The sequence below is a fragment of the Eretmochelys imbricata genome, chromosome 7 (assembly GCF_965152235.1).
Source record: "Eretmochelys imbricata isolate rEreImb1 chromosome 7, rEreImb1.hap1, whole genome shotgun sequence".
NCBI classification, from domain to species: Eukaryota; Metazoa; Chordata; order Testudines; family Cheloniidae; genus Eretmochelys; species Eretmochelys imbricata.
Genome location: NC_135578.1, coordinates 41,733,015 through 41,757,409, shown reverse-complemented (window position 1 = coordinate 41,757,409; position 24,395 = coordinate 41,733,015). Strand labels below are relative to the sequence as shown.

Below are 24,395 nucleotides of genomic sequence, written 5' to 3'. Positions count from 1 at the left end.
ACTAAATTGACACCATCTGCATCGATTGCAGCAGCGTCGAGCTCCCTGGTAGTGAAGACAAGCCCTGATTCTTAGTTATAAGACACTGTCACATGCTATGGTTGTATGGCAGCTTGATGAGGTCACATTCAAGTTGGGACAGCAGTTTTGTTTTTAACAGGGAAATATTTCAAATCAAACCTCAATGGCTTTATAGGTTTTTTCATACACTATGTCTTTCTAAAAAGACCACCTAATTTAGGTGGGAATTACTGATACTTGAGATTTATGGGTCAGTGTCATCTGGCATGAGATTTCTACTCACATGTCCTTCGTATTAAAGCCAGGCAGAAAGACAATGTGTTACCTTGGACATACAAGGCTTGTTTTTGACTCTCCGCCCATCCCAGCTGAGTATGCAACATCTACTTGACTTGAAGCTAGCAATATCTCCATTGCTGACTTTCTGTGTTCTGACGCATTTTAATGTACTCAAGTCTACTTCAGTTTTCTTCTGATTGTGTATTTTTCCTTGAAATGGAGCCTGCACATGTTATTCCGCCAGTATTTTCTTTTCTTTTTTTTCTGCTTGCAACAAACCTTCAAGCAATTTAGTGTTTGTTCAATAGATTAAAGTAATTAAGCTAATGTTTGTAGAATTTACTCCTTTGTCATCCTTCCCCTTTTTGTAGTGTTTTTGTTGAAAGCTGTATTTCAGTGGCTGTGCTTTCAGTTGGAAGAATCATAGAACTTGAAGGGACCTCGAGAGGTCATCTAGTCCAGTCCACTACGCTCTCGACAGGACTAAGTGTTATCTATTCTAGACCAGTGGTCTCCAACCTTTTTACGCTGAAGATCACTTTTTGAATCTAAGGGCAACCCAGGATCTGCCCCGCTCACTCCATCCCCCCATTCCCCCACCCTCACTCATTTTCACTGGGCTGAGGCAGGGGGTTGGGGTTCGTGAGGGAGTGCGGGCTCTGCGCTGGGGCCAAGGGGTTTGTAGTGTGGGAGGGGGCTCTGGGCTGAGCCTGGGGCAGGGGGTGGGGTGCAGGAGGGAGTGCAGGGTGCGGGCTCTGGGAGGGGGCTTCAGGCTGGGGTGGAGTGTTGGAGTGCAAGAGGGGGTATGGGTTGCTGGCTCTGGGCTGGGGTGCAGGAGGGGGTATGGAGTGCTGGCTTCGGGAAGGGGGCTCAGGGATAAGAGTTGGGGTGTGGCCTTCCGCTGGGCAGCACTTACCGCCAGCGGCTCCTGGTTGGCAGCGGGCGCAGCAAGACTAAGGCAGGGTCCTTGCCTACCCTGGCCCCACGCTGCTCCTGGAAGGATCCAATGTGCCCTTGCGGCCCCTCGGGGGGGGGCAGTGGAGGGCCCCAAGCGCCATGCGCTGCCCCTCTCTGCAAGCACCGCCCCCACAGCTTTTCTGGCAATGCTATGGGGGCGATGCTTGCAGGCAGGAGCAGCATGCAGAGGGAGATCCCTGCCCCCAGGGCTGCAGGTCTGTGCTGCCTGCTTCCGGGAATGGCTTTGGGCTGTGGTAGGCAAGGAGTCTGCCTTAGCGGCAGCCATACTGCACCACTGGAAATTGCAATCGACTGGTTGGTGACCACTGATCTAGACTATCCCTGACAGGTGTTTCTCTAACCTGCTCTTAAAAATCTCGAATGGTGGAGATTCAACAATCTCCCTAAGCAATTTATTCCAGTGCTTAACCACCCTGACAGGAAGTTTTTCCTAATGTCCAACCTAAACTTCCCTTGCTGCAATTTAAGCCCATTGCTTCTTGTCCTATCCTCAGAGGTTAAGAAGGCCACCTTTTTGCTGCTGTTTTGTGTGGCCTGTCAGCCTGGACTTCAGGGAGTTTCTACTGCTTTGGAGAGGGCTTCTTTCGGAATTTACTGCTTAGTTTGGAAACGTGATGTCAGTGTGAATCCCCCTATAGGTGCACGTGTGAGATCGTAGTATTTTGGATGGTTATATCCACTAGGACAGCACATGTCCTTTCTGCCTCCTCATTCGCCCATACAAAGACATTCTCCCTTGACCCTCCATTTGATCACTCCTACTGCCTATGGCAGCAAGACAGAACCTAGTAAGTGTCTGACCTGCTAGTCTTTAGTTACAGCTAAATTATTCAGAATTCTCTACTAGCTGTACAAAACTTCAATAAAAGGAACTCAACCCATCTGGATTGATTTCTGATGGTCAGATGCTCCTGTACAGGGTGGCACAACCTCAGCTGTCCCTGGCAGACTGAGTATATTGAGCTTCAAACCCTGGTACTGAGAGTGCCATAATCTCAGTGCTGCCCTCACAGGAAATCTATTCCTTCTCATCATCACCAGGACATACCTACCTCTATTCCCCATTCTTTATCCCAAAAAGAAAGGGAGTCGGGGGAGCTTCATCCTCTCCTAGAGCTGAGGGAACTCAACAAGTATATGTGCCATCTCAGGTTGTGGATGGTAATGTTGGCCTCAATCTTTCCATCTCTTCAGGCTAAAGACTGGTTCATGGTTCTCAGCTTGCAAATCCATACTTCCATGTAGCCATGCTTCCTGATCTCAGGAAGTACTGCAGATTCACATTGGGTCTAACCATTACCAGTACACTTTACTGCCATTCAGACTCCTTACAGCACCAAGAGTCTTCATAAAATGTCTAACAGTGGTAGCAGCACATTCAGAGACAGGGCATCCATGTCTGTACATACTTACAGGTTTCAGAGTAACAGCCGTGTTAGTCTGTATTCGCAAAAAGAAAAGGAATACTTGTGGCACCTTAGAGACTAACCAATTTATTTGAGCATAAGCTTTCGTGAGCTACAGCTCACTTCATCGGATGCATACTGTGGAAAGTGTAGAAGATCTTTTTATGTACACACAAAGCATGAAAAAATACCTCCTCCCACCCCACTCTCCTACTGGTAATAGCTTATCTAAAGTGACCGCTCTCCTTACAATGTGTATAATAATCAAGGTGGGCCATTTCCAGCACAAATCCAGGGTTTAACAAGAACGTCTGGGGGTGGTGTAGGAAAAAACAAGGGGAAATAGGTTACCTTGCATAATGACTTGGCCACTCCCAGTCTCTATTCAAGCCTAAGTTAATTGTATCAAATTTGCAAATGAATTCCAATTCAACAGTTTCTCGCTGGAGTCTGGATTTGAAGTTTTTTTTGTTGTAATATCACAACTTTCATGTCTGGAATCGCGTGACCAGAGAGATTGAAGTGTTCTCCGACTGGTTTATGAATGTTATAATTCTTGACATCTGATTTGTGTCCATTTATTCTTTTACGTAGAGACTGTCCAGTTTGACCAATGTACATGGCAGAGGGGCATTGCTGGCACATGATGGCATATATCACATTGGTGAATGTGCAGGTGAACGAGCCTCTGATAGTGTGGCTGATGTTATTAGGCCCTGTGATGGTGTCCCCTGAATAAATATGTGGGCACAGTTGGCAACGGCCTTTGTTGCAAGGATAGGTTCCTGGGTTAGTGGTTCTGTTGTGTGGTATGTGGTTGCTGGTGAGTATTTGCTTCAGGTTGGGGGGCTGTCTGTAGGCAAGGACTGGCCTGTCTCCCAAGATTTGTGAGAGTGTTGGGTCATCCTTCAGGATAGGTTGTGGAAAAGAAGCCCTTGAGGAATTCCACCATGATTTCAACAATTTCCATCCCACCATCAACCTCAGCCTGGTCTAGTCCACTCAAGAGATCCACTTCCTGGACACTACAGTGCTAATAAACGATGGTCACATAAACACCACCCTATACCAGAAACCTACTGACCACTATTCCTACCTACATGCCTCCAGCTTTCACCCTGACCACACCACACGATCCATTGTCTACAGCCAAGCTCTGCGATACAACTGCATTTGCTCCAACCCCTCAGACAGAGACAAACACCTACAAGATCTCTATCAAGCATTCTTACAACTACAGTACCCACCTGCAGAAGTGAAGAAACAGATTGATAGAGCCAGAAGAGTTCCCAGAAGTCACCTACTACAGGACAGGCCTAACAAAGAAAATAACAGAACGCCACTAGCCGTCACCTTCAGCCCCCAACTAAAACCCCTCCAACGCATTATTAAGGATCTACAACCTATCCTGAAGGATGACCCAACACTCTCACAAATCTTGGGAGACAGGCCAGTCCTTGCCTACAGACAGCCCCCCAACCTGAAGCAAATAGTCACCAGCAACCACATACCACACAACAGAACCACTAACCCAGGAACCTATCCTTGCAACAAAGGCCGTTGCCAACTGTGCCCACATATTTATTCAGGGGACACCATCACAGGGCCTAATAACATCAGCCACACTATCAGAGGCTCGTTCACCTGCACATCCACCAATGTGATATATGCCATCATGTGCCAGCAATGCCCCTCTGCCATGTACATTGGTCAAACTGGACAGTCTCTACGTAAAAGAATAAATGGACACAAATCAGATGTCAAGAATTATAACATTCATAAACCAGTCGGAGAACACTTCAATCTCTCTGGTCACGCGATTCCAGACATGAAAGTTGTGATATTACAACAAAAAAAACTTCAAATCCAGACTCCAGCGAGAAACTGTTGAATTGGAATTCATTTGCAAATTTGATACAATTAACTTAGGCTTGAATAGAGACTGGGAGTGGCCAAGTCATTATGCAAGGTAACCTATTTCCCCTTGTTTTTTCCTACACCGCCCCCAGACGTTCTTGTTAAACCCTGGATTTGTGCTGGAAATGGCCCACCTTGATTATTATACACATTGTAAGGAGAGTGGTCACTTTAGATAAGCTATTACCAGCTGGAGAGTGGGTTTGTGTGTGTGGGATGTGTGTGTGGGGGGGTGAGAAATGGCTCAACTTGATTATCATACGCATTGTAAGGAGTGATCACTTTAGATAAGCTATTACCAGTAGGAGAGTGGGGTGGGAGGAGGTATTTTTCCATGCTTTGTGTGTATATATAAAAAGATCTTCTACACTTTCCACAGTATGCATCCGATGAAGTGAGCTGTAGCTCACGAAAGCTTATGCTCAAATAAATTGGTTAGTCTCCAAGGTGCCACAAGTACTCCTTTTCTTTTTGCAACCACTAGTGGTAACTGCAAAACTGCATCGTAGGGCCAATATTCTGTCAATGGGGGATTCCCACAACAGACCTTTTCGCCACCAAATGCCCAGGATTTCCTTCAGAGGAGGCATGAGCCTGGGTTTGTTGCCAAAGGCGTTCTTGCTACAGTGCACTCAGACTTCTTTTATATGTCATTCCACAGTTTCCTTCCCCTCCTCCTGGACCCGAGGGTGACATCCTAGGCCACCGTAATCCTTTTTACTGGTTGAGGATAGTTACGTCTGTCAGCCTATTGCAGATTTGGCCTCCCAACCATTTCCCAGCCTGTCTGAACATAATATTCCAGAATTGTGGTCAGATACTGCACCTAGACCTGCAGTCATTGGACCTGAAAGATTGGATGGTGGTTGATTGAGTACTACTGCTAAGAATTTCATGAATCTGTTAGGAGCAGTTTCCCAGAGCAGAAAGCCATCCATAAGAAAGACGTGTTCCTTAAAATAGGAAAGGTTCTTCATATAGACAGTGCAACACAATCAATGTCCAGAAGAGGCCCTGATAACTGAGGATCCTTGAAGCATGCTGATCTAGTAGCCAGCTTCCAAGGTCCACCTCACGGCAATATTGGCGAGTTGTGCTCATTTTTCTCAGTTCTCTTACTTGACAGTATGCATCGTACCTGTGCAATTTTCTTTCTGGTTACTGTCACCTTGGCAACGTGGGTCAGTAAACTCCAAGCTCTTGTGGTTGGACCTCCCTATAAATTCTTTCAGAGACAGTCAGTTATGCTGCGATCACATTTCAAATTCCACCATAAATGGTGGTTGCAGAATTCCACCTGACCCAGTCAATCTCCCTCTGTCTTCTTCCCAAAACTCCACAGGAGGGAAAAGAAATGACATACACTACATGTCTCCAGAGCCTTACTCTATTACATTGACAAGATCAAGCCTTTTAGTTAGTCTCCTCACCTCTTCGTAGCCATAATCTGACCCTTCAAAAAGCCAGGCCATCTAGTCACAGATTCCCTAAATGGATCACCTGTATTTCCATTTTATCTGATAGTTGGGGAATATCTCCTTCTGAATATTGTGACTATCTCCTCCAGAGCACAGACAGCATCTTCAGCCTGCTTCAGGAGATCCGCAAGGCAGCAAAGTGGAGCCACCCAATGACCATAATTGAACACCATGCTCTAGACTTAGCAACTAGATCAGATGCCACATTTGGGAGATCAGTACTTCATTCATTATTTGACTAATGAAGCTGAAACTCCTCATTCCCACCATCCAGTGAAAAGACTGCTTTCCCGTCACCTGCAGTGAGATCCATCCCTACAAGATCTGTGGTTCTTTGATTGTAGTTAGTGTGGATTCCACAACTTGCCCCTTCTCCCTATTTTTCTGAGTCCTCCCAGTTGCAGATTGCAAGGGAATGACAGAGGGGGTCAGTGGCTGCACTCTTTGTACCATCACATAGGAGCACAAGGAGGCTCTTTTCCCCAATGGATGTGACTACTGAAAAGATTTAGATCTTGCACACAGGAGACTCTTGTACACACAGTGGGATCCATGCTGTCTACAACATCTCCATCACATTTACTTTGCAGAGTAAGTAATAGTTCAGTCTTTTGCACGGATAAGGCATTAGCATTGTTGGGCATTAGGAAAAGCTTCCTAACTGTCAGCGTGGGTAAGCACTGGAATAAATTGTTTAGGGAGGCTATGGAATCTCTATCATTGGAGATTTTGAAGAGCAGGTTAGACAAATACCTGTCAGGGATGGTCTAGATCAGGGGAGGGCAAACTATAGCCCACGGGCTGGATTCAGCCCATCAGGGCTGTCAGTCTGGCCCGCGGGGTTGCCAGACCCATGGTGCAGCGGGGCTGAGGCAGACTTCCTGCCTGCCCTGGCTCTTTGTCGCTCCCGGAAGCAGCCGGCACAGCGGCCCTGTAGGGGGAGGGAAGGGAGGGCAGAGGGTTCCATGCGCTGGCCTCGCCTGCAGGCACCACCCCCCCTGCAGCTCTCATTGGATAGGAACGGCCAATGGGAGCTTCGGGAGTGGTATCCACAGGCAAGGGCAGTGGGTGATAGAGCTGCCTGCTCCTTCCTCCGGGATTGGGGCCACGGCAGGCAGAGACCCTGCCTTAGCCCCGCTGCCACCCCGGAGCTGCTTGAGGTAAGCAGCGCTGGGCCAGAGCCTGCACCCCAACCCCTTGTCCTGAGCCCCTTCCTGCACACCGCACCACCTCCCACACCCTGCATTCCCTTCTGCACCCCATTCCCCTGACCCAGCCCTACATTCATGGCCCTGCATACAATTTCCCCACCCAGATCTGGCCCTCAGGCCAAAAAGTTTGCCCACCTCTAGTCTAGATAACATTGAGTCCTGCCATGAGTTCAGGGGAATGGACTAGGTGGCCTCTCAAGGCCCCTTCCAGTCCTATGATTCTATTATATTATTCCTGGACAAACAGTAAGTACTTGACTAGGGAATGAAGACAGTACTTCTGAAACTGAGATTTGCATAATCTCTGAGTAGTAAAATACATTTGTTAGTAATGGTATTAATCTATTGGCAGGAATGTTAAATTCCAAGGACGTTTCTTGCTGGGAATATCCTTTTGTATAACTGGTCTAGATTTTTCTGTTTTCTTTCCAAATTTACTACAAATCCATCTCCACTAATCTGGCAGCAATTGCGAAGAGATGTTTTAACTTGGGCTGTCGATTAACTGCAGTTAACTCGCACGATTAACTAAAAAAAATTAACTGCAATTAAAAATTTATTGCGATTAATCGCACTGTTAAATAAGAGAATATCAATAGACATTTATTTAATATTTTTGGATGTTTTTCTCCATTTTCAAATATATTGATTTCTCTTACAACAGAGAATACAAAGTGTACAGTGCTCCCTTTATATTATTTTTATTACGACTATTTACACTGTAAAAATGATAAAAGAAATATTATTTTTCAGTTCACCTCACACAAGTACTGTAGTGCAATCTCTTTATTGTGAAAGTGTAACTTACAAATGTAGATTTTTTTAAAAAAAATTTTTATGTATCACTACTCAAAAACAAAACAACGTAAAACTTTAGAGCTTACAGGTCCACTCAGTCCTACTTCTTGTTCCGCCAATTGCAAAGACAAACAGGTTTGTTTATATTTACGGGAGATACTGCTGACTGCTTATTCTTTACAATGTTACCTGAAAGTGAAAACACGCATTCACATGGCAATTTTGTACCTGGCTTTGCAAGGTATTTACGTGCCAGATAAGCAAAACATTCATATGCCCCTTCATGTTTTGGTCACCATTTCAGACGACATGCTTCCATGCTGATGATGCTTGTTAAAAAAAAAGTGTTAATTAAATTTGTGACTGAACTCCTTGAGGAGAATTATGTGTCTCCTGCTCTGTTTTACCCACATTCTGCCATATATTTCATGTTATAGTAGTCTCGGATGTTGACCCACACATGTTCGTTTTAAGAACACTTTCACAGCAGATTTGACAAAACGCAAAGAAGGTACCAATGTGAGATTTCTAAAGATAGCTACAGCACTCGACCCAAGATTTAAGAATCTGACGTGCCTTCCACAATCTGAGAGGGACGAGGTGTGGAGCATGCTTTCAGATGTCTTAAAAGAGCAGTGCTCTCATGTGGAAACTACAGAACCCGAACCACCAAAAAAAGAAAATCAGTCTTCTGCTGGTGGCAACTGACTCATGATGATGAAAATGAACATGCGTCGTTCTACTCTGGTTTGGATTGTTATCGAGCAGAGCCCGTCGTCAGCATGGACGCATGTCTTCTGGAGTGGTGGTTGAAGCATGAAGGGACATATGAATCTTTAGCGCATCTGCAACATACATATCTTGCAATGCTGGCTACAACAGTACCATGTGGATGCCTGTTCTCACTTTCAGGTGACATTTTAAACAAGACGTGGGCAGCATTATATCCTGCAAACCGATATTGTTTGTCTGAGCAATTGGCTGAAATGGGACTGTGTGGACTTGTAGGTTCTAAAGTTTTACATTGTTTTGTTTTTGAATGCAGTTATTTTTTGTACATCATTCTACATTTGTAAGTTCAACTTTCATTATAAAGAGATTGCACTACAGTACTTGTATTAGGTGGATTGAAATATACTATTTTTTGTTTTTTTACAGTGCAAATCAGGGTGAATTTGATTTAAATCACTAGTCAGGAAGACTCTATTTAATAATGGATTTCTACATAAAAGTGCATTCTTGTTGGTTGTTATAACCTTAATACATATTTGTCACAACTCAGATAGCTGAAACCCAAACTGGGTCTCTTTTACGGCGTGCTGCCATTATAGGTTTTCCCTTCTAGTGAGAGAATGATATGGTAGATCTCAAATCAATGAAGGTTTCAGAGTGGTAGCCATGTTAGTCTATATCAGCAAAAATAACAAGGAGTCCTTGTGGCACCTTAAAGACTAACATATTTATTTGGGCATAAGCTTTCATGGGTTAGAACCAGCTTTATCAGATGCATGGAGTGAAAATACAGGAGCAGGTACAAATACATGAAAGGATGGGGGTTGCTTTACCAAGTGTGAGGTCAGTCTAATGAGATAAATCAATTAACAGCAGGATACCAAGTAGGGGAAAAATAACTTTTGAAGTGGTAAGAGAGTGGCCCATTACAGACAGTTCACAAGAAGGTGTGAGTAGCAGTAGGGAGAAATTAGTATTGGGGAAATTAAGTTTAGGTTTTATAATGACCCAACCACTCCCAATCTCTCTTCAGGCTTAATCTGATGGTATCCAGTTTGCAAATTAATTTCAGTTCTGCAGCTTCTCGTTGGAGTCTGTTTTTTGAAGTTTTTTTGTTGAAGAATTGCCACTTTTAGGTCTGTTATCAATAAAGGCTATACTCAGAAAAATCTCAAGACTTCTGGAATATGCTGCTCAAACAGTTTCACTTTTGTTTCTACTACCTGTCCCTCCTTTCTCACGTTTATCTCCAGACTTCTCCTTGTCCAGATCTTTTCCGCCCCCAACCATCTTCTATTCATTGAACTTTTTGAAACTTTGCACTTTTAGGGAGAGGTAAGGGACTGATCGTGTGTACAGAAATTTGCAGAGGGACAATAGAGTTGAGGTCTGTTGTTTCTCACCTCTATATATTTGTTTAAAACATTTTTACTGTTAACAAGCATGTTATCTCTGGAGACACAAATCCTCAGTTTGAGAAAACTGCAAAACTAAGCATCTCTCTGATGGTATCTTCTAGACTGAGCACTGAGTCCCATTGGGTAGGTAGAAAGATTAACCTAAATAATCTATACAGAAACCCCTGGAGCCCCATCAGATTGGGTCCCTAAATCCATGAACTACTGGAACTCATTTACAAAACTTTTCTTAAACATTGCATGAATATATTGTTTCATACTATAGAATTTATAAACCCTATTCCATGATGAGATCTCTTTGAGCTATAATGTATCTTAATTAAAACTATCTTTAAAATATAGGTTTTTTCCTGAAAAAGCATTTTATTAAAAAAAAAAATCTTTAAATAAAAACTGATTGTTTAAAAAATTGATTTTTATCTACTCTGGTGCAAGTATTTGTAATAAAAAAATAAATAGAAAGTGAGCACTGTACACTTTGTTCTGTGTTGTAATTGAAATCAATATTTACAATTGTACAAAAATCCAAAAATATTTAAATAAATTGTACTTTATTATTGTTTAACAGTGCAGTTAATCGAAATTTTATTAATCGCTTGACAGCCCTAGTTTTAATCACTATAACATCTAATCAGTTACTCCTGAGGGTGTTCTGCACCAAAAAATTAAAAATTCTATGCCAAAAAAATTAAAATTCTGCGCAAATAAATGTGGAGGCTCCAGCATGGCTTTGGGGAGCACAGGCCACTGGCTGCACAGAGGTGGGAAATCACTGTGCAGCTCCCCCCACCCTGGACATGGACTCAGTGGTGATGCTGCACGCAACCATGACACAGTGCAAGGACTGGGCCTGCCTCAGAAACACCCCCCTCCATGCCTGGTGCATCAGGTGTGGATGGGCAGGCTCAGCAAGGCAGGATCCAAGTGTGCTGGGATCCAGGTGTGGGTTGAGAGGGTTCTGTGTGGGCAATCTGGGTGTTGGTGGGTCAGTGGGGGATCCGGGTGCGGGGGGCATCTGGATGCACAAGGGCTTGTTGGGGTTTCTGGGTGCAGTGGTAGTGAGACTCTACAGGGGGGTTCAGGTGAAAGTGGTTGGGGTGCAGCAGGGGGGCGGGGTCTGGGTCAGGGGGAATAGAGCTTGGTGGGGGGGTCTGGGTGTGGAAGGTTCGGGGGGCTTGGCGTCCAGACGCTGGGGTACTGTATTCTGGGATTAGTATCCAGGTGCGTCTGATTGGGGCTTGGTGGTGTGGGGACAGGAGTAGCTCTACCAATTTTGCCGCCCCAAGCAGTCACCGCTGAATTGCTGCTGCCGCAACAGCTGCCACCAAATTGCCGCTGCAAGACACGGACTGCCACCCTATTCTACATGGTGCCCCAAGCACCTGCTTGGAAAGCTGGTGCCTGGAGCCGGCCCTGGGTGGGATCTGGGTGCGAGTATCTTGTCGAGGTGGTCCAGGTGCAGGGGGAGTGGGGCTCATTGTGGGGGGTTCTGAGTGTGTGTGTGGGGGTGAGGATCAGTGGGAGGGTCTGGGTTAGGGTTAGGGTCTGGGTATGAAGAGGTCTGGATGCACGGGGGTTGGGTGGATGGGGGAGCAGCTTTCTGTACAGGGATCCCTCCCCCTGCAGCTGAGGAGTGATGGGTTGGGTGGGGGGGCAGTTTGCAGCTCTGGGAGAAATCTGGGGGTGGGTCTGAACCAGCCCTGCTGCCATGCAGGGGAAGAGGAAGTTCTGTCCTCCCAGCTCAGCCAGGGCTAGCAGCTGAGCCTGGTACAGGGTTGGGACCAGGTCTTCTCCAACCCCGCCCCATGCCCCATAGTGGTTAAACTCTCTGCTGGCTGCCCTGGGCATCTGAAACATACTGCCGGGGAGGGTCGCATGACCGCTCTTGTGGCTTCCCTTTCCTTTCCTGTCAGAAAGTCATTTTTCTGTGGGGAAGCAAAGAAATCTGCAGAGGACATAAATTCTGCGCATGTGCAGTGGTGCAGAATTCCCCCAGGAGTAAAATTCAGTAGACAAGTGGTAAAATACCTTTGCTCCGTCTGAGTGCTGCCACTAGGTCTACATCCTGTGAAACTGCAAAACATTAGCAGTACAATGATGGGGCATGTCCCACTGATAGTGACTTAATTTTGAGCTGACCAGTTTCAATTTATCCTTCCAGTATAAAAAAGCCTGAGGAACTATATGGCAATTGTGTACTTAGTACTCAACATGGAGTTAGGTTTGGTGGAAGAATCAGCATTTCATCAGCCCCTGTAATAATTTTAGTGGCATTGGAACAGCCCTGTTTGGTTTTTTTTTTGTACCCATGACTTGACGAGTATTTATTGATCACCCCTCTAAAGCAATTTTCTTATCTATACCCTCAGAGACAAGTGAGGAAGAAGCTGGATTTCATGTAAACATGTAACAAAGAAATCATCATTTCTACTAACTACTGCTTATACACTGAACCTCACTTTCTGAATTTAGGAAGCTCTTTTGGTGTGGTAAAATTCTGTCTCATTTCCCTCTTTCTCCATTTTTGTTTTTCCAGAACTCCTGCTATCAGTATAAAGGCAGGTCCAAGAGTTAAATAATTGTCCCATAACTGCAATGTTTTCCCTTCTCCACTAAGAATACATCTCTGAGAGACGTAATGGGCCAGAGTCCTAGGGACTGACGAGTGTGTGTCTGGGGTGGGATGGGAAGAGATGATTAGTTAAAATTCCATTACACTTTATGTAAGTAAGCTATGCTGTGGGCCTGGTGTCATGACTCCCAGAACAGCCTTCAAACAGGAATTGGAGACTGTTTCTGAAACAGGAACTATGTGGTGGTTTATTAAGATGTGACCATTCTCATTTTGGAAAACAATTGTGCGTGGCTTCACTTTAGAAGCACCGCCCATGTTTTAAAAGGTTGGTGATAGGAATGAATATACTGATTACATGGAAATAATAATATTAGGCAATTTATGAAGGATTAGGTTTTTGTTTCCATGTAATCTGTGATGATTTAGAAATAAAACTGAATAAGCTGGATGCTCCCAGGAGTGCAGTTGTATTCTATTATGAATGTTGGGATCAGTGTCTAGTCCCCTCTTTCTTCAGTAGTGCTCCCTCTGAAAGTGTCTTTTCTTGTTAACTTTTGTAACTGTTCTGTTACAATATGTCATGCTGTTAGATTCTTCAATAATTAAGAGAAGTGTGGGAGAATATCCTTCTATTGAGAAAATTTAGAAATGATGCCTAGTGCTCAAGAAAATTCAGCAGTTCAAGCCCTGTATTTCTATTAATCACTATACACTAGAAGGGATGCTGCATTTGGTGAGCACCAAAGAGATAATTAATAAACACTGCGTACGAAAGATAGGAAGTGTGGCAAGAGACCATACTTGCTTAACCAGGAGATCTTCAATGATCTAAAAATCAAAAAGAGTCCTACAAAAAGTGGAAACTAGGTCAAATTACAAAGGATGAATATAAACAAATAACACAAGTTTGTGGGGACAAAATTAGAAAGGCCAAGTCACAAAACGAGATCAAACTAGCTAGAGACATAAAGGGTAACAAGAAAACATTCTACAGATACATTAGAGGCAAGAAGAAGACCAAGGACAGGGTAGACCCGTTACTCAACGAGGGGAGAAAAATAATAACAGAAAATATGAAAATGCCAGAGGTGCTTAATGACATCTTTGTTTCGGTTTTCACCAAGAAGGTTGGTGGTGATTGGCCGTCTAACATAGTGAATGTCTGTGAAAATGAGGTAGGATCAGAGGCTAAAATAGGAAAAGAACAAGCTAAAAATTACTTAAACAAGTTAGATGTCTTCAGGTCACCAGGGCCTGATGAAATACATCCTAGAATACTCAAGAAGCTGACTGAGGAGATATCTGAGCCATTAGCAATTATCTTTGAAAAGTCATGGAAGATCTGAGAGATTCCAGAATACTGGAAAATGACAAATATAGTGCCTATCTATAAAAAGGGAAATAAGGACAACCCAGGGAATTACAGTCCAGAGAAGAGCAACAAAAATGATTGAAGGGCTAGAAAACGTGACCTATGAGGGAAGATTTTAAAAATTGGGTTTGTTTAGTCTGGAAAAGAGAAGACTGAGAGGGGACATAACAGTTTTCAAGTATGTAAAAGGTTGTTACGAGGAGGAGGGAGAAGAATTGTTGTTCTTAACCTCTAAGGATAGGACAAGAAGCAATGGGTTTAAATAGCAGCAAGGGAGGTTTCGGTTGGACATTAGGAAAAACTTCCTAACTGTCAGGGTGGCTAAGCACTGGAATAAATTGCCAAGGGAGTTTGTGGAATCTTCATTATCGGAGATTTTTAAGAGCAGGTTAGACAAACACCCGTCAGGGATGATCTAGATAAGACTTAGTCCTACCATGAGTGCAGGGGACTGGACTAGATGACCTCTCCAGGTCCCTTCCAGTCCTTTGGTTCTATATGCAGTAGCAGTGCTTCACTTGAATCCATTTCAGCTTCTTTGTTGTAACTTTGAGGTTTTTTTCTGTTGCACTAATGAGCCGATGGTCCATTGAAATCAGAGCAAAACCAAAACTGTGATTGTGGTCCATACTTACAATTAAATGTGCACACCGTGCCGTAGCAAATGGATTGAGACAAATGCATAGTGCCATACGAGGATCTGATGTGTCTGGAAGAATCGGCTTTGCCAATTATTCATTGCTCTTAGTAAAATGTGCTCTGTAAGGTGTGGTTTCCGTTTTTATTTATTTATTTATTTTTAGTAATCCTAAAGCTTGCCTTGCCCTCCCAGAATATGTTCCTTGCCCACCCAGGGAGGGTCCGTCCTCCAGTTTGAGAACCTTTGCACTAAACTGTTGAAATCTGGAAGAAAAAAAAATCTGTGTCCTTCTGGAGAGGGATGTTCTTTCTGAGACAGTGTCTGTTGAAGTGTTGACTGTATCAAAATGGGACCAACCCTCTTCCACCACTGATTTTAAAAAAAAGGTGGGGGGAGGGCAAGTGAAATGACAGATATGAGCAGGAGAAAACATCTTTTACAAGTAAGGGGTGTGCTCCATTTCTTTCTTAGTTTTGGTCATTTCATTTGGCCTTACATAATCACTACTGCCATTTCTAATGCCCTAGCAGGGTTTTCTGGACCCAGTACTACTTGTCAATGACAGATGTGATTCTGGGAGAGGATAAGTTTTCTTTGTCTTCTGTATTTCTTCCTTTCTTCCCCCATCACTCTACCTCTGAACTCTACCAGCATGAGGCCTGGACTACATTAGAAAAGTTGCCCACTTTAACTAAATTGATTTGAAATCATACTAGATAAATTGGTGCAAACCTGCTATGTAGACTGACTTAAACTGGTATAATCCTCGCTTATGTTGGTTTAGTTTAATTCAATGCAAGCTCAAGTGATTTAAACAAGTTAAACCAGTTTAAGTGCATCTACATGAGGATTTTTCACCAGTTTAACTAAAAATTCAATTAAACTGGTGTATCTTTTCTTGTATGTACAAACTCTAAGGGACTGTGCACTGAAGCTGGTGATACGTTCACTTGGTCATATGCTAGGAGCAAGAGTAGGATTGCATCTGAGTTACCATCTCACACTGAAATAAGGCCTAGCTGCTTACATGCTCTCCTAAGAAAATAGTCCTTGTCTCTTCCTAACCCACTTCCAACTGAGGCTTTATTCAAGGTGACTTATACCATGATGCCTTGAGTTAGACTGGGAAGACAGCTAGTGCAGTGTCTTTGTCTTTACTTTAAAATCAGTGGTAAACAATGGTTGTGTCCTACATTTACCTTTCTTGACGGTCCCCCTTCTGCAGTGTAAAATAAACATGTACACAAACTGTTACTTTTTCTCTATTTTTCTTTTTCCAGAGTCTCGCTGTGATAAAGACTTGGACACTCTTAGTGGCTATGCTATGTGCCTTCCTAACCTCACTAGGCTGCAGACCTATCATTTTGTGGAACATCGGCCAATCCTTTGTGTGGAGATCAAGGTGAATTTGTTAAATATGGGGGAAAAAAATAATTGCTCCTGCATTCTTTTAAAAATAAAAGTATATGGTAATTATATATTTAGTTTGAAAAATTGTGCAGGTAGTAGGTAGAGCAGTAATCTTTGCCTTTTGAAAATGCTAGCTTCACAAGTATAAAGTATTTAAACAGATGTGAAAGTAGTTCTTACAAAAGTACAGGGCCTCATTTTTGAGACACATTTATCTTTCAAAAATGAGTAGAAGCTATAGTTTGGTATTTAGTGCTTTTCAGGGGATGGATCACTTGATGATTACCTGGTCTGTTTATTTCCTCTGGGGAACCTGGCATTGGCCACTGTCGGGACACAGGATACTGGGCTAGTTGGCCCTTTGGTCTGACCCAGGATGGCCACTCTTATGTTCTTCTGTTCTTAAGCACGATATTGTTTCCCCTCATAAAAGGTGTATGTAACTGTATTTTCTTTGTAGCATAAAGGTTTGTAATTATTCAGTGCAGCACTTGTGCACCTCAGAAAGCGCAAGAAACCCTGGCTTCCTTATGAAATACTGTTAAGTAACTTGCAAAGGAAGAAAATGTTTCTTTTTCACTATGCTTGAAAAAAGGCTTGAATGATTCTTTCCCCTGCTTGCTTTTGCATGGTAAATTTTGTTTTACTACCTTTGCTGAGAGACTGGATAACGAGTTATAACCTGACAACACACTGAAACCTGAGCAGTTTAGAGGGGAAGACTTTTAATCACTGTATGAACCTACCCCATGTCATGAATTTGAATTATATGTGTTGTTTTTAAAAGACTGTGAGCTCATGCATACAAACATTGGGGAGGGAGGGAAATCTTTGCTAAAGATTCAAATAACCCTCTTCAGTAGAATGATGAGAGGTTCACTTGACTTCTTCAGTCCTCCAGCAAAAATTGGAAGAGGGGATATGATATTACTGACCTTTTTTAAGGTATGAATGCAACAAAACTCTTCCAGGCTTATTGCAAGATCATAAATACGTGGTTTTGTTGTGTGTTCTTAAAATAAGGGCTTTCAGATAATAGGGAAAGAAAAATGAGCATGACCTATTAACCTTGTTAATAGATATTGCCTGCTCTGTATCTTTTTAAAGTCCTTTGATTAGCTATATGAAAGTAGGAAAGGAATATATATTATAAAAAAAGTACATTTTAATAGATGTTTGTTTCTTGCAGCCGAAATGTGGGTTCATTCCTTTCTCTAGTCATGTATCGCAGGAGATAAAGCACAAGGTGTGTCGTTATTGCATGCATCAGCACCTAAAGGTAAATCTTTAAATAGTCAGCCTACTTTTCCTCTTACTGGCAGTGAGCTTACTTTTATTATAAACATGCTACTAAAATCCTTCTTTCCTGTTGAAACATATACATGTGTTGCTTATTTCCTTGCGATGTTTAAAGAGGTAGGTATTTAGGTGTCACTGAGTTGCTGGATGTGAGCATGAGAGGGAATGCGGGCAAACATTTTGGCCTGAGAGCCACATCAGGGTTCCAAAACTGTATGGAGGGCCAAGTAGGGAAGGCTGTGCCTCCCTGAACAGCCTGACCCCCACCCCCTATCTACCCCCTCCCACTTCCCGCCCCCTGACCTCCCCTCTTAGAACTCCCCACCCATCCAACCCCCCGCTCCTTATCCCCTGACCGCCCCTAACTACCCCCCTGACCCCAACGCCTATCCAACCCCTCCTGCTCCCTGTCCCCTGATTGCCTGACCCCTATCCATACCCTCGCCCCCTGACAGGCCACCCGGGACTCCCATGTCTATCCAAGCCCCTCCGTACCCCATCCCCTGACTGACCACTCCCTCCCTCCCCCCCGAACCTCCGCCCCATCCAACCGCTCCCTATCCCCTGACTGCCACCCGGGACCCCTGCTCCTTATCCAACCCCCCCCCCCGCACTTCCCACCCCCTTACCATGCTGCTCAGAGTAGCATGTCTGGCAGGAACTTGCAGCCCCGCCGCCCAGAGCGCTGGCAGCATGGTGAGCTGAGGCTGCGGGGGAGGGGCCGGGGGCTAGCCTCCCTGGCCGGGAGCTCAAGGGCCGGGCAGGATGGTCCTGCGGGCTGTAGTTTGCCCACCTCTGATATAGCTGGAGATGTAGAAATTTGTGGGAATTTGGAAACAAACAAGGGTAATAGTAATCTTTGCTCAGCTTTCACAGTTTTAGTTGTCAGTCTGGTAAACTGACATGTCAAATTAAGTTTCAAGTACTTCTCATTAAACATGGTCCAGGAAGTCATGTAATGTCTGTGGATGTCCGAAGAGCTCTGTTAGCTTGAAAGCTTCTCTCTCTGACCAGCTGAAGAGGTTCCAATAAAAGATATTACCTCAGCCACGTTGTGTAACAGCAAACACTGAAATCATTCACTTGCTCATTAATATGTACATCATGTACTAATACCTTATTTAAATATTAGAGTTTATTCCTAGAATGGGCCTTACTCCTAATATGTGAGATTCCCCCTTGTAATGCTGTTATGGAATTTAACTGAATTGCCGTTTAAATATTAAGAGAAGGTAGCCCTCTACTGACCAGAAATAGTATGTCCAAAAGTTTTAAATATTCTGAGGTTCCTTAAAACAAAACTAATGCGTGTTTCATAAACCTGCTATTGTATTAACTGAGAGCATTCACACGTGAACATTCATAGTGATATGTGTCTTCAACAGGTAGCAAATGGAAAATGGAAGCGATTGAGCAAATACTGTCCCCTAGATCTCTTCTCAGGGTAAGAAAATATTTACTTTAATTCCAGTGATTTGCTGACACTGTGTGTCTGTCTAGCTAGTTGTCTTAAATTAGGCTGAATTTTGTCTAAGATTAAGGAGAGCAAGTGCTGACAAATGTTTTGTGATTTATAGCAACAGTATTTGTTCTTTTCCTGCATCTTTGTTTTTAAACCTCTAGAATTTAACTCAGTAGCTGTTAATTATTGCATGTGGTCCAGATGGCAAAACATGAGATCTTGAAAGAACTTGGATACTACTCAGATTTGTTTGCTCTGAAGTGGTATCTCTTTCTTTGACCTGGCTTCATCTTGAGTAATGATATGCTTAGGGAATATATTCAATGTGGGTGATGAATGTATGTGGTTCTCCTTTTGCTACTGTAAAGGTAATATAATGAGAACTGTGTGTTTGTTAAAATATTACAAATGTATTTTTCTCTAGAAATAAACAGAGAATGCACTTTGCCTTGACAAGCTTATTACAGGAGGCACAGAACAATTTAAAAATATTCAAGGTAAGATTGACTGAAATTGCTTGCACCTTTTTTATACTGTCTTGTAAATTATTGGGTCCATTTAACTTAATGTCTGAATATTCAAAACCCCACTAGATATCTAGATGAGGATTTTCCCTATTCCAACTTTCTAATTGCAATATGAAAAGATGTATGTAGATTTGAAGTTATGGAAAGTAAATCAATACCCCACTTAATTTTTGTTGGAAAAGTCTTTGAGACATAATGAGGCTGATGGGACTGTATTACAGCATCCACAAGTAATACTATAACTGTTGCATAAATGATTGGGTTTTTCAAAATGTTGCAATTTTGAGTGCTCCTTGAAGGATATATTTTTTGCACAGTTTCATAACTTGTGTGGAATATGTTGTACATTGTTTACTTAAGAGCGTAAGGACATTTCTTCTCCTTAGAGGAAGGAAAACGTTACTTCACTGCCCACAACTGTTGAGCAAAAACATACAGCAGTAACATGAACACTACTCTGTAGACTATGGAGATATCACATGCATATGTGTTAATTCTAGAAAACAAGATCTCTCCCGTCTCAGCTATTTTCAGCATAAAACAAATTAGCCCTCCAATGTAAGAGATAACTCCAGCTGAATTATTTCAGCTGTGTTGAAGTGTTGGTATTTTGATTTTTAAAACTGGTGGTAATGGGGGGGAAACAAACCCTTTAGTGCCACTCTGCCTAAATTGTTCTGGGCCTGATCCAAAGTCTATTGAAGTCAATATAGTGTTGTTGTTTTTTGTCAGCGTCTATGAAAAAAGTCTTGTGGCTTACGGTTAAACTTATGGGGTTGGGAGGAGTGTTCTGTGCAACTTATAAACCAATTTTATATTTCGATTTTGAACAATTTTAAACTTTCCTACTCTTAAACTTTATGCGCCAAGTCACTTTTCCTTCTGGAGTCTGTTCAGCAGCTGTGCCTTGGCTAGCAGCTAAGAACCTACTAGACAACTTACCCCAGCATGCAGTATTGCATTTGTGACTGATAAACAAGTGTCTAACTGATGCAGTTGTTCAATACTTTTAATTATTTTTTCTGAGAAACATACATTGTAGCCATCTTTGTTACATAATCAGACTCTGCTTGCATCCCCTGAAACATGCCTCTTCAACTGTTAAATCTTATACTTAATGAGTTTGTGTTCTGTTCTTTATCATTAAATATTCATAATTGGACTTTCCGAAATGTATAAGTATTTCTTTGCTCAATTACAGAATGGTGAACTAATTTATGGCTGTAAGGATGATCAGGACTCTCTCTCTGACTGGAATGAACTTGCTCGTCACTTAAAACCATTCTTCTTCCCTGCAAATGGAATGGTCAGTGGACCGCATTGTACAAGGACGATTATTAAAGAATTAATCCATGTAATAACAATGACTCTACTTAGTAGTACTGATGCCTGCAGGGCAGGTAACATGAAGACAGTTCCCATTTCACTAGGAAGGAGCTACTGTGAAGCAAGTGCTTTCAGTAAGGAGCTGGTAAGAAATGGTAAGATTTATTTCACAGTAATTAAATATATCATAATACAATCCAGGGTACATAATACACTGAGTCAGATCACTGCATTTTATTTACTGTTTGCTACTTAGGATGAGAGTTGAAGCAACAAGTGTGGGAGCGTTGTTACCTGTTTAAACACAAGAAAGTTAATGGGCTGAAAAGCCACTGCTCTAAAATTCTTTTACATTCACTCTAGATAATTGATTTTGACTGAATTTAAATTTGAATTAATACTGTTTAGTATTGCATCTACTGATGATGAAACTCCACTCATCAGTGCAAGCATGTAAAAGCTGTAATGGAGAAAAATGAAAGAGAAAATATGTACTCCAGCTGATTACTGTATTGTGTCTTAAAAACACTGTAGAGTTTCTTGCCTTAGTTTGAGGTGCAGGCTAGCTGCTATTTTAACTTAATTTAGTTTGGATTATTTTTTGTTTTTTTTTCCACATGAGGTAGGTATTTAAAAGGAAAAAGGGTATGTATGTGTGGGAAATGGAAATGAGGATTGGGAGTTGGGGGGTGGGGTAGAGCATATTACATCCTCACTACTCTAGTCTTGCAAAAGTGCAATTAGTCTTCAAGACATTGTCGCTGGTTGGGGGACAGCTCCTATACTGTAGCACTATGTGATCATGGAACCATTTCTAAGCAGTAATTGGCATTTAGTGCGTGTGCTTGATCCTGACATTTCAGATGCTGCATTACATACGCATATTACTGTTTTGACTGAGATTTTTCTTTAAGTTGATCTCCTGAGTTGAATTTCTTTGAAAAAACAAGTTTGTTTGTTTTTTTTAAGTCAGAGAGTACAGTTTTCTACAATGTATAATAGCTATTCAAGATCTGAAATGCTACATGACTTGATGTGATATAGATTACCTTGTAAATCAGTCTGACTCATCTGGGGGATATTTTCGAAAGCACAAAGGGAAGATGGGGCTGAACTGCCCCTTGTGGGTTTGAATATTTCCAGTAATGTCAGACCGAGCATGGAAATGTGTGAGGGAGATTTTTTTCTGTTTTTTCTTTTTTTTTTTTTCCCCTTTGAGTGTTTTGTCATGAAAGAAAGAAAATCTGATTCCATCCCATAAGATTCACTGCACAGTCAAACTCTAGTGTTATACGTAATATAGTCATTCAAAATGTGAAATGTTGAATGCCCACCTCTTACGATTTTACTATTTTAAACCTAAGAATCAGCCTGTAGCTTTTCCTTCAGCTGATGAAGTTGGGGAATAGTTGGGTCTATTATGTAAAAATAGTTGTTCTTTTTCAACCTGCGTAATTTGAAAATACTTTTTCTTCTAGGTAAAAATAAAATGGAGAGCTCTGGCTTACCAAGGGGCTGTCTGCTTTATAAAACCCTTCAGGCTCAGATGCTGGACATGCTGGATATTGAGGGACTTTATCCTTTGTACAATAGAGTTGAACAGTACTTAGAGGAGTTTCCTGAGGAGAGGTAAGACTTCCAGGCTGTCTTCTGTAATGTGCTCAGGAAGGTGTAATGTGATAATTTGCACTGCAGACTCTGGAAAGTTTCTGTCTGTAGAGATTTGTCTTCTGGTTTCGATACAAATTCAGGGTATCATAAAACTTGGTGGAATGGATGAGACCATTGGTTCACAGTATAGCATTATGCCTCTGGAGGTGACCCATACATAGGGGAAGGCTGACAAATAACAGTGAAATGTATTAGCTTTACGTCTGGCCTTGTAAAGTTGTGAATGTTAATGACCATTAAAATGTTCAGCTCTATTTTTAAAAAGCATCAGCCTTAGTTAGTATTTACATCTGACATAACAGCACTTCATTTTTTTCTAATCACACTGCCCTTTAATTTCACCACTCATCCCCTTATTCTGATATGGGACTGGGAATTAAGGCGGTGCTGAAAGTTTTCATTTTGATCTTTATGCACCTCTATGCAAGACCCACCATACCATTTTAATGGACCTTTTCGGTCTCAGCTGTCTTCCTAAGAGAGGCAAAAAAACTGGACACAGCACTTCAGATGGTGATGGGATCATTAGCCACTGTCTCAATATTTAGGAGCTTGGGTCTGTACTCCCTGCCTTCTTGCACCGTTTTTTTTCCTGTGTAGAGTGTAGTCTCAGCAGTTCCTTGCATATGGAAGTCTTGGTGTCTCTCCACTGGTCTATGCTTGTAACTTCTGCTTCCTGAGTAGTGTAGTACTACTGGTTACGTAGCTCTGAAGAGGAACCTTCCCAAGGGCAGCTTGTTTGGGGGCCTATTAAACTTGCTTTGTTGCCTCAAAAGCTGGAAATCCCATCTCCTTGGCTTGGGATTTGAAGCAAAATTGTTCCTTTGCTTCTCTCTCAAGTAACTTCAAAGTCACAATGCAGATTTACCAATGTAGATGGATTTCATTTTAATAGGGGTGAGGAGGTTGAAGTTTTTCATAATCTTTCACTATACCATGGCTATAACAAACAGCCTGGCCCCCTGCCCCCTATCCACCCCCTCCCACTTCCCGCCCCCTGACTGCCCCCCTCAAACCCCCAACCCATCCAACCCCCCTGCTCCTTGTCCCCGACTGCCCCCTCTCGGGACCCCACCCCCTATCCAACCCCCACTGTTCCCTGTCCCCTGACTGCCCCAACCCCTATCCACACCCCTGATAGGCCCCCCCCGACCCATCTACCGCCCCCCATTCCTTGTCCCCTGACCGCCCCCTACCGAGCCCCCGTCCCTAGCTGCCCCCCCAGGACCTCCCCCCCCATCCAACGCACCCCTCTCCGAACCTCCGCACCATCCAACCCTCCCTGTCCCCTGACTGCTCCCAAGGACCTCCTGCCCCTTTTCCAATCCCCACCCCCTTACCATGCCACTCAGAGCAGCAGGACAGGCTTATTGGAAAGCCTAGGAGGTGGGCGGGCACAAGCTGCCCTGCCCACATGGTGGTGACTGTGGGGGAGGGGGATAGCAGGGGAGGGGCCGGGAGCTAGACTCCCCGGCTGGGAGCTCAGGCTGGGCAGGACGGTCCTGCAGGCTGTAGTTTTGCCCACCTTTGTTCTAACCACATGGCCACCCTTCAGATTTGTGGATTCCTTGATACCATGGGACAGATTACTTTGTTGTGCCTCACTCTGCTGTTGATACAAAAAGATACAGCCTAATTTTTGCAGGCTGGCCAGGTGTGTAGACACAGTACAGCACTGTACAAAATCTGTTTCAAATCCTGCTGTTTCTGAATCATCTTTGGTAGAGACCCAATACGTTGCCTTGATCTTCATGCTTTTCATTTTAGTGTCTAGATATGGAACTTCTAATTTAACCTTTCATGTAACACAGCAGATAAACTTCTGCACAATCTAATTTGGGGCCAGTTTTCTGGTTGATGTGAATATATTTCCAT

At 43.0% G+C, this 24,395-nt stretch overlaps 1 protein-coding gene across 4 annotated transcripts in view; it reads left to right on the top strand.

The window, feature by feature from the left end:
* IPPK (inositol-pentakisphosphate 2-kinase) overlaps window positions 1–24,395 on the top strand; it is a 113,107-nt gene that overhangs the window by 66,822 nt on the left and 21,890 nt on the right. For all 4 annotated transcript variants that reach the window (XM_077823088.1, XM_077823084.1, XM_077823085.1 and 1 more), the window contains 6 exons: window positions 16,106–16,227; window positions 17,425–17,514; window positions 18,920–18,978; window positions 19,421–19,493; window positions 20,725–21,004; window positions 22,328–22,478. In XM_077823088.1, the coding sequence (XP_077679214.1) occupies window positions 16,106–16,227; window positions 17,425–17,514; window positions 18,920–18,978; window positions 19,421–19,493; window positions 20,725–21,004; window positions 22,328–22,478 (775 nt within the window). The remainder of the gene's footprint in view (window positions 1–16,105; window positions 16,228–17,424; window positions 17,515–18,919; window positions 18,979–19,420; window positions 19,494–20,724; window positions 21,005–22,327; window positions 22,479–24,395) is intronic.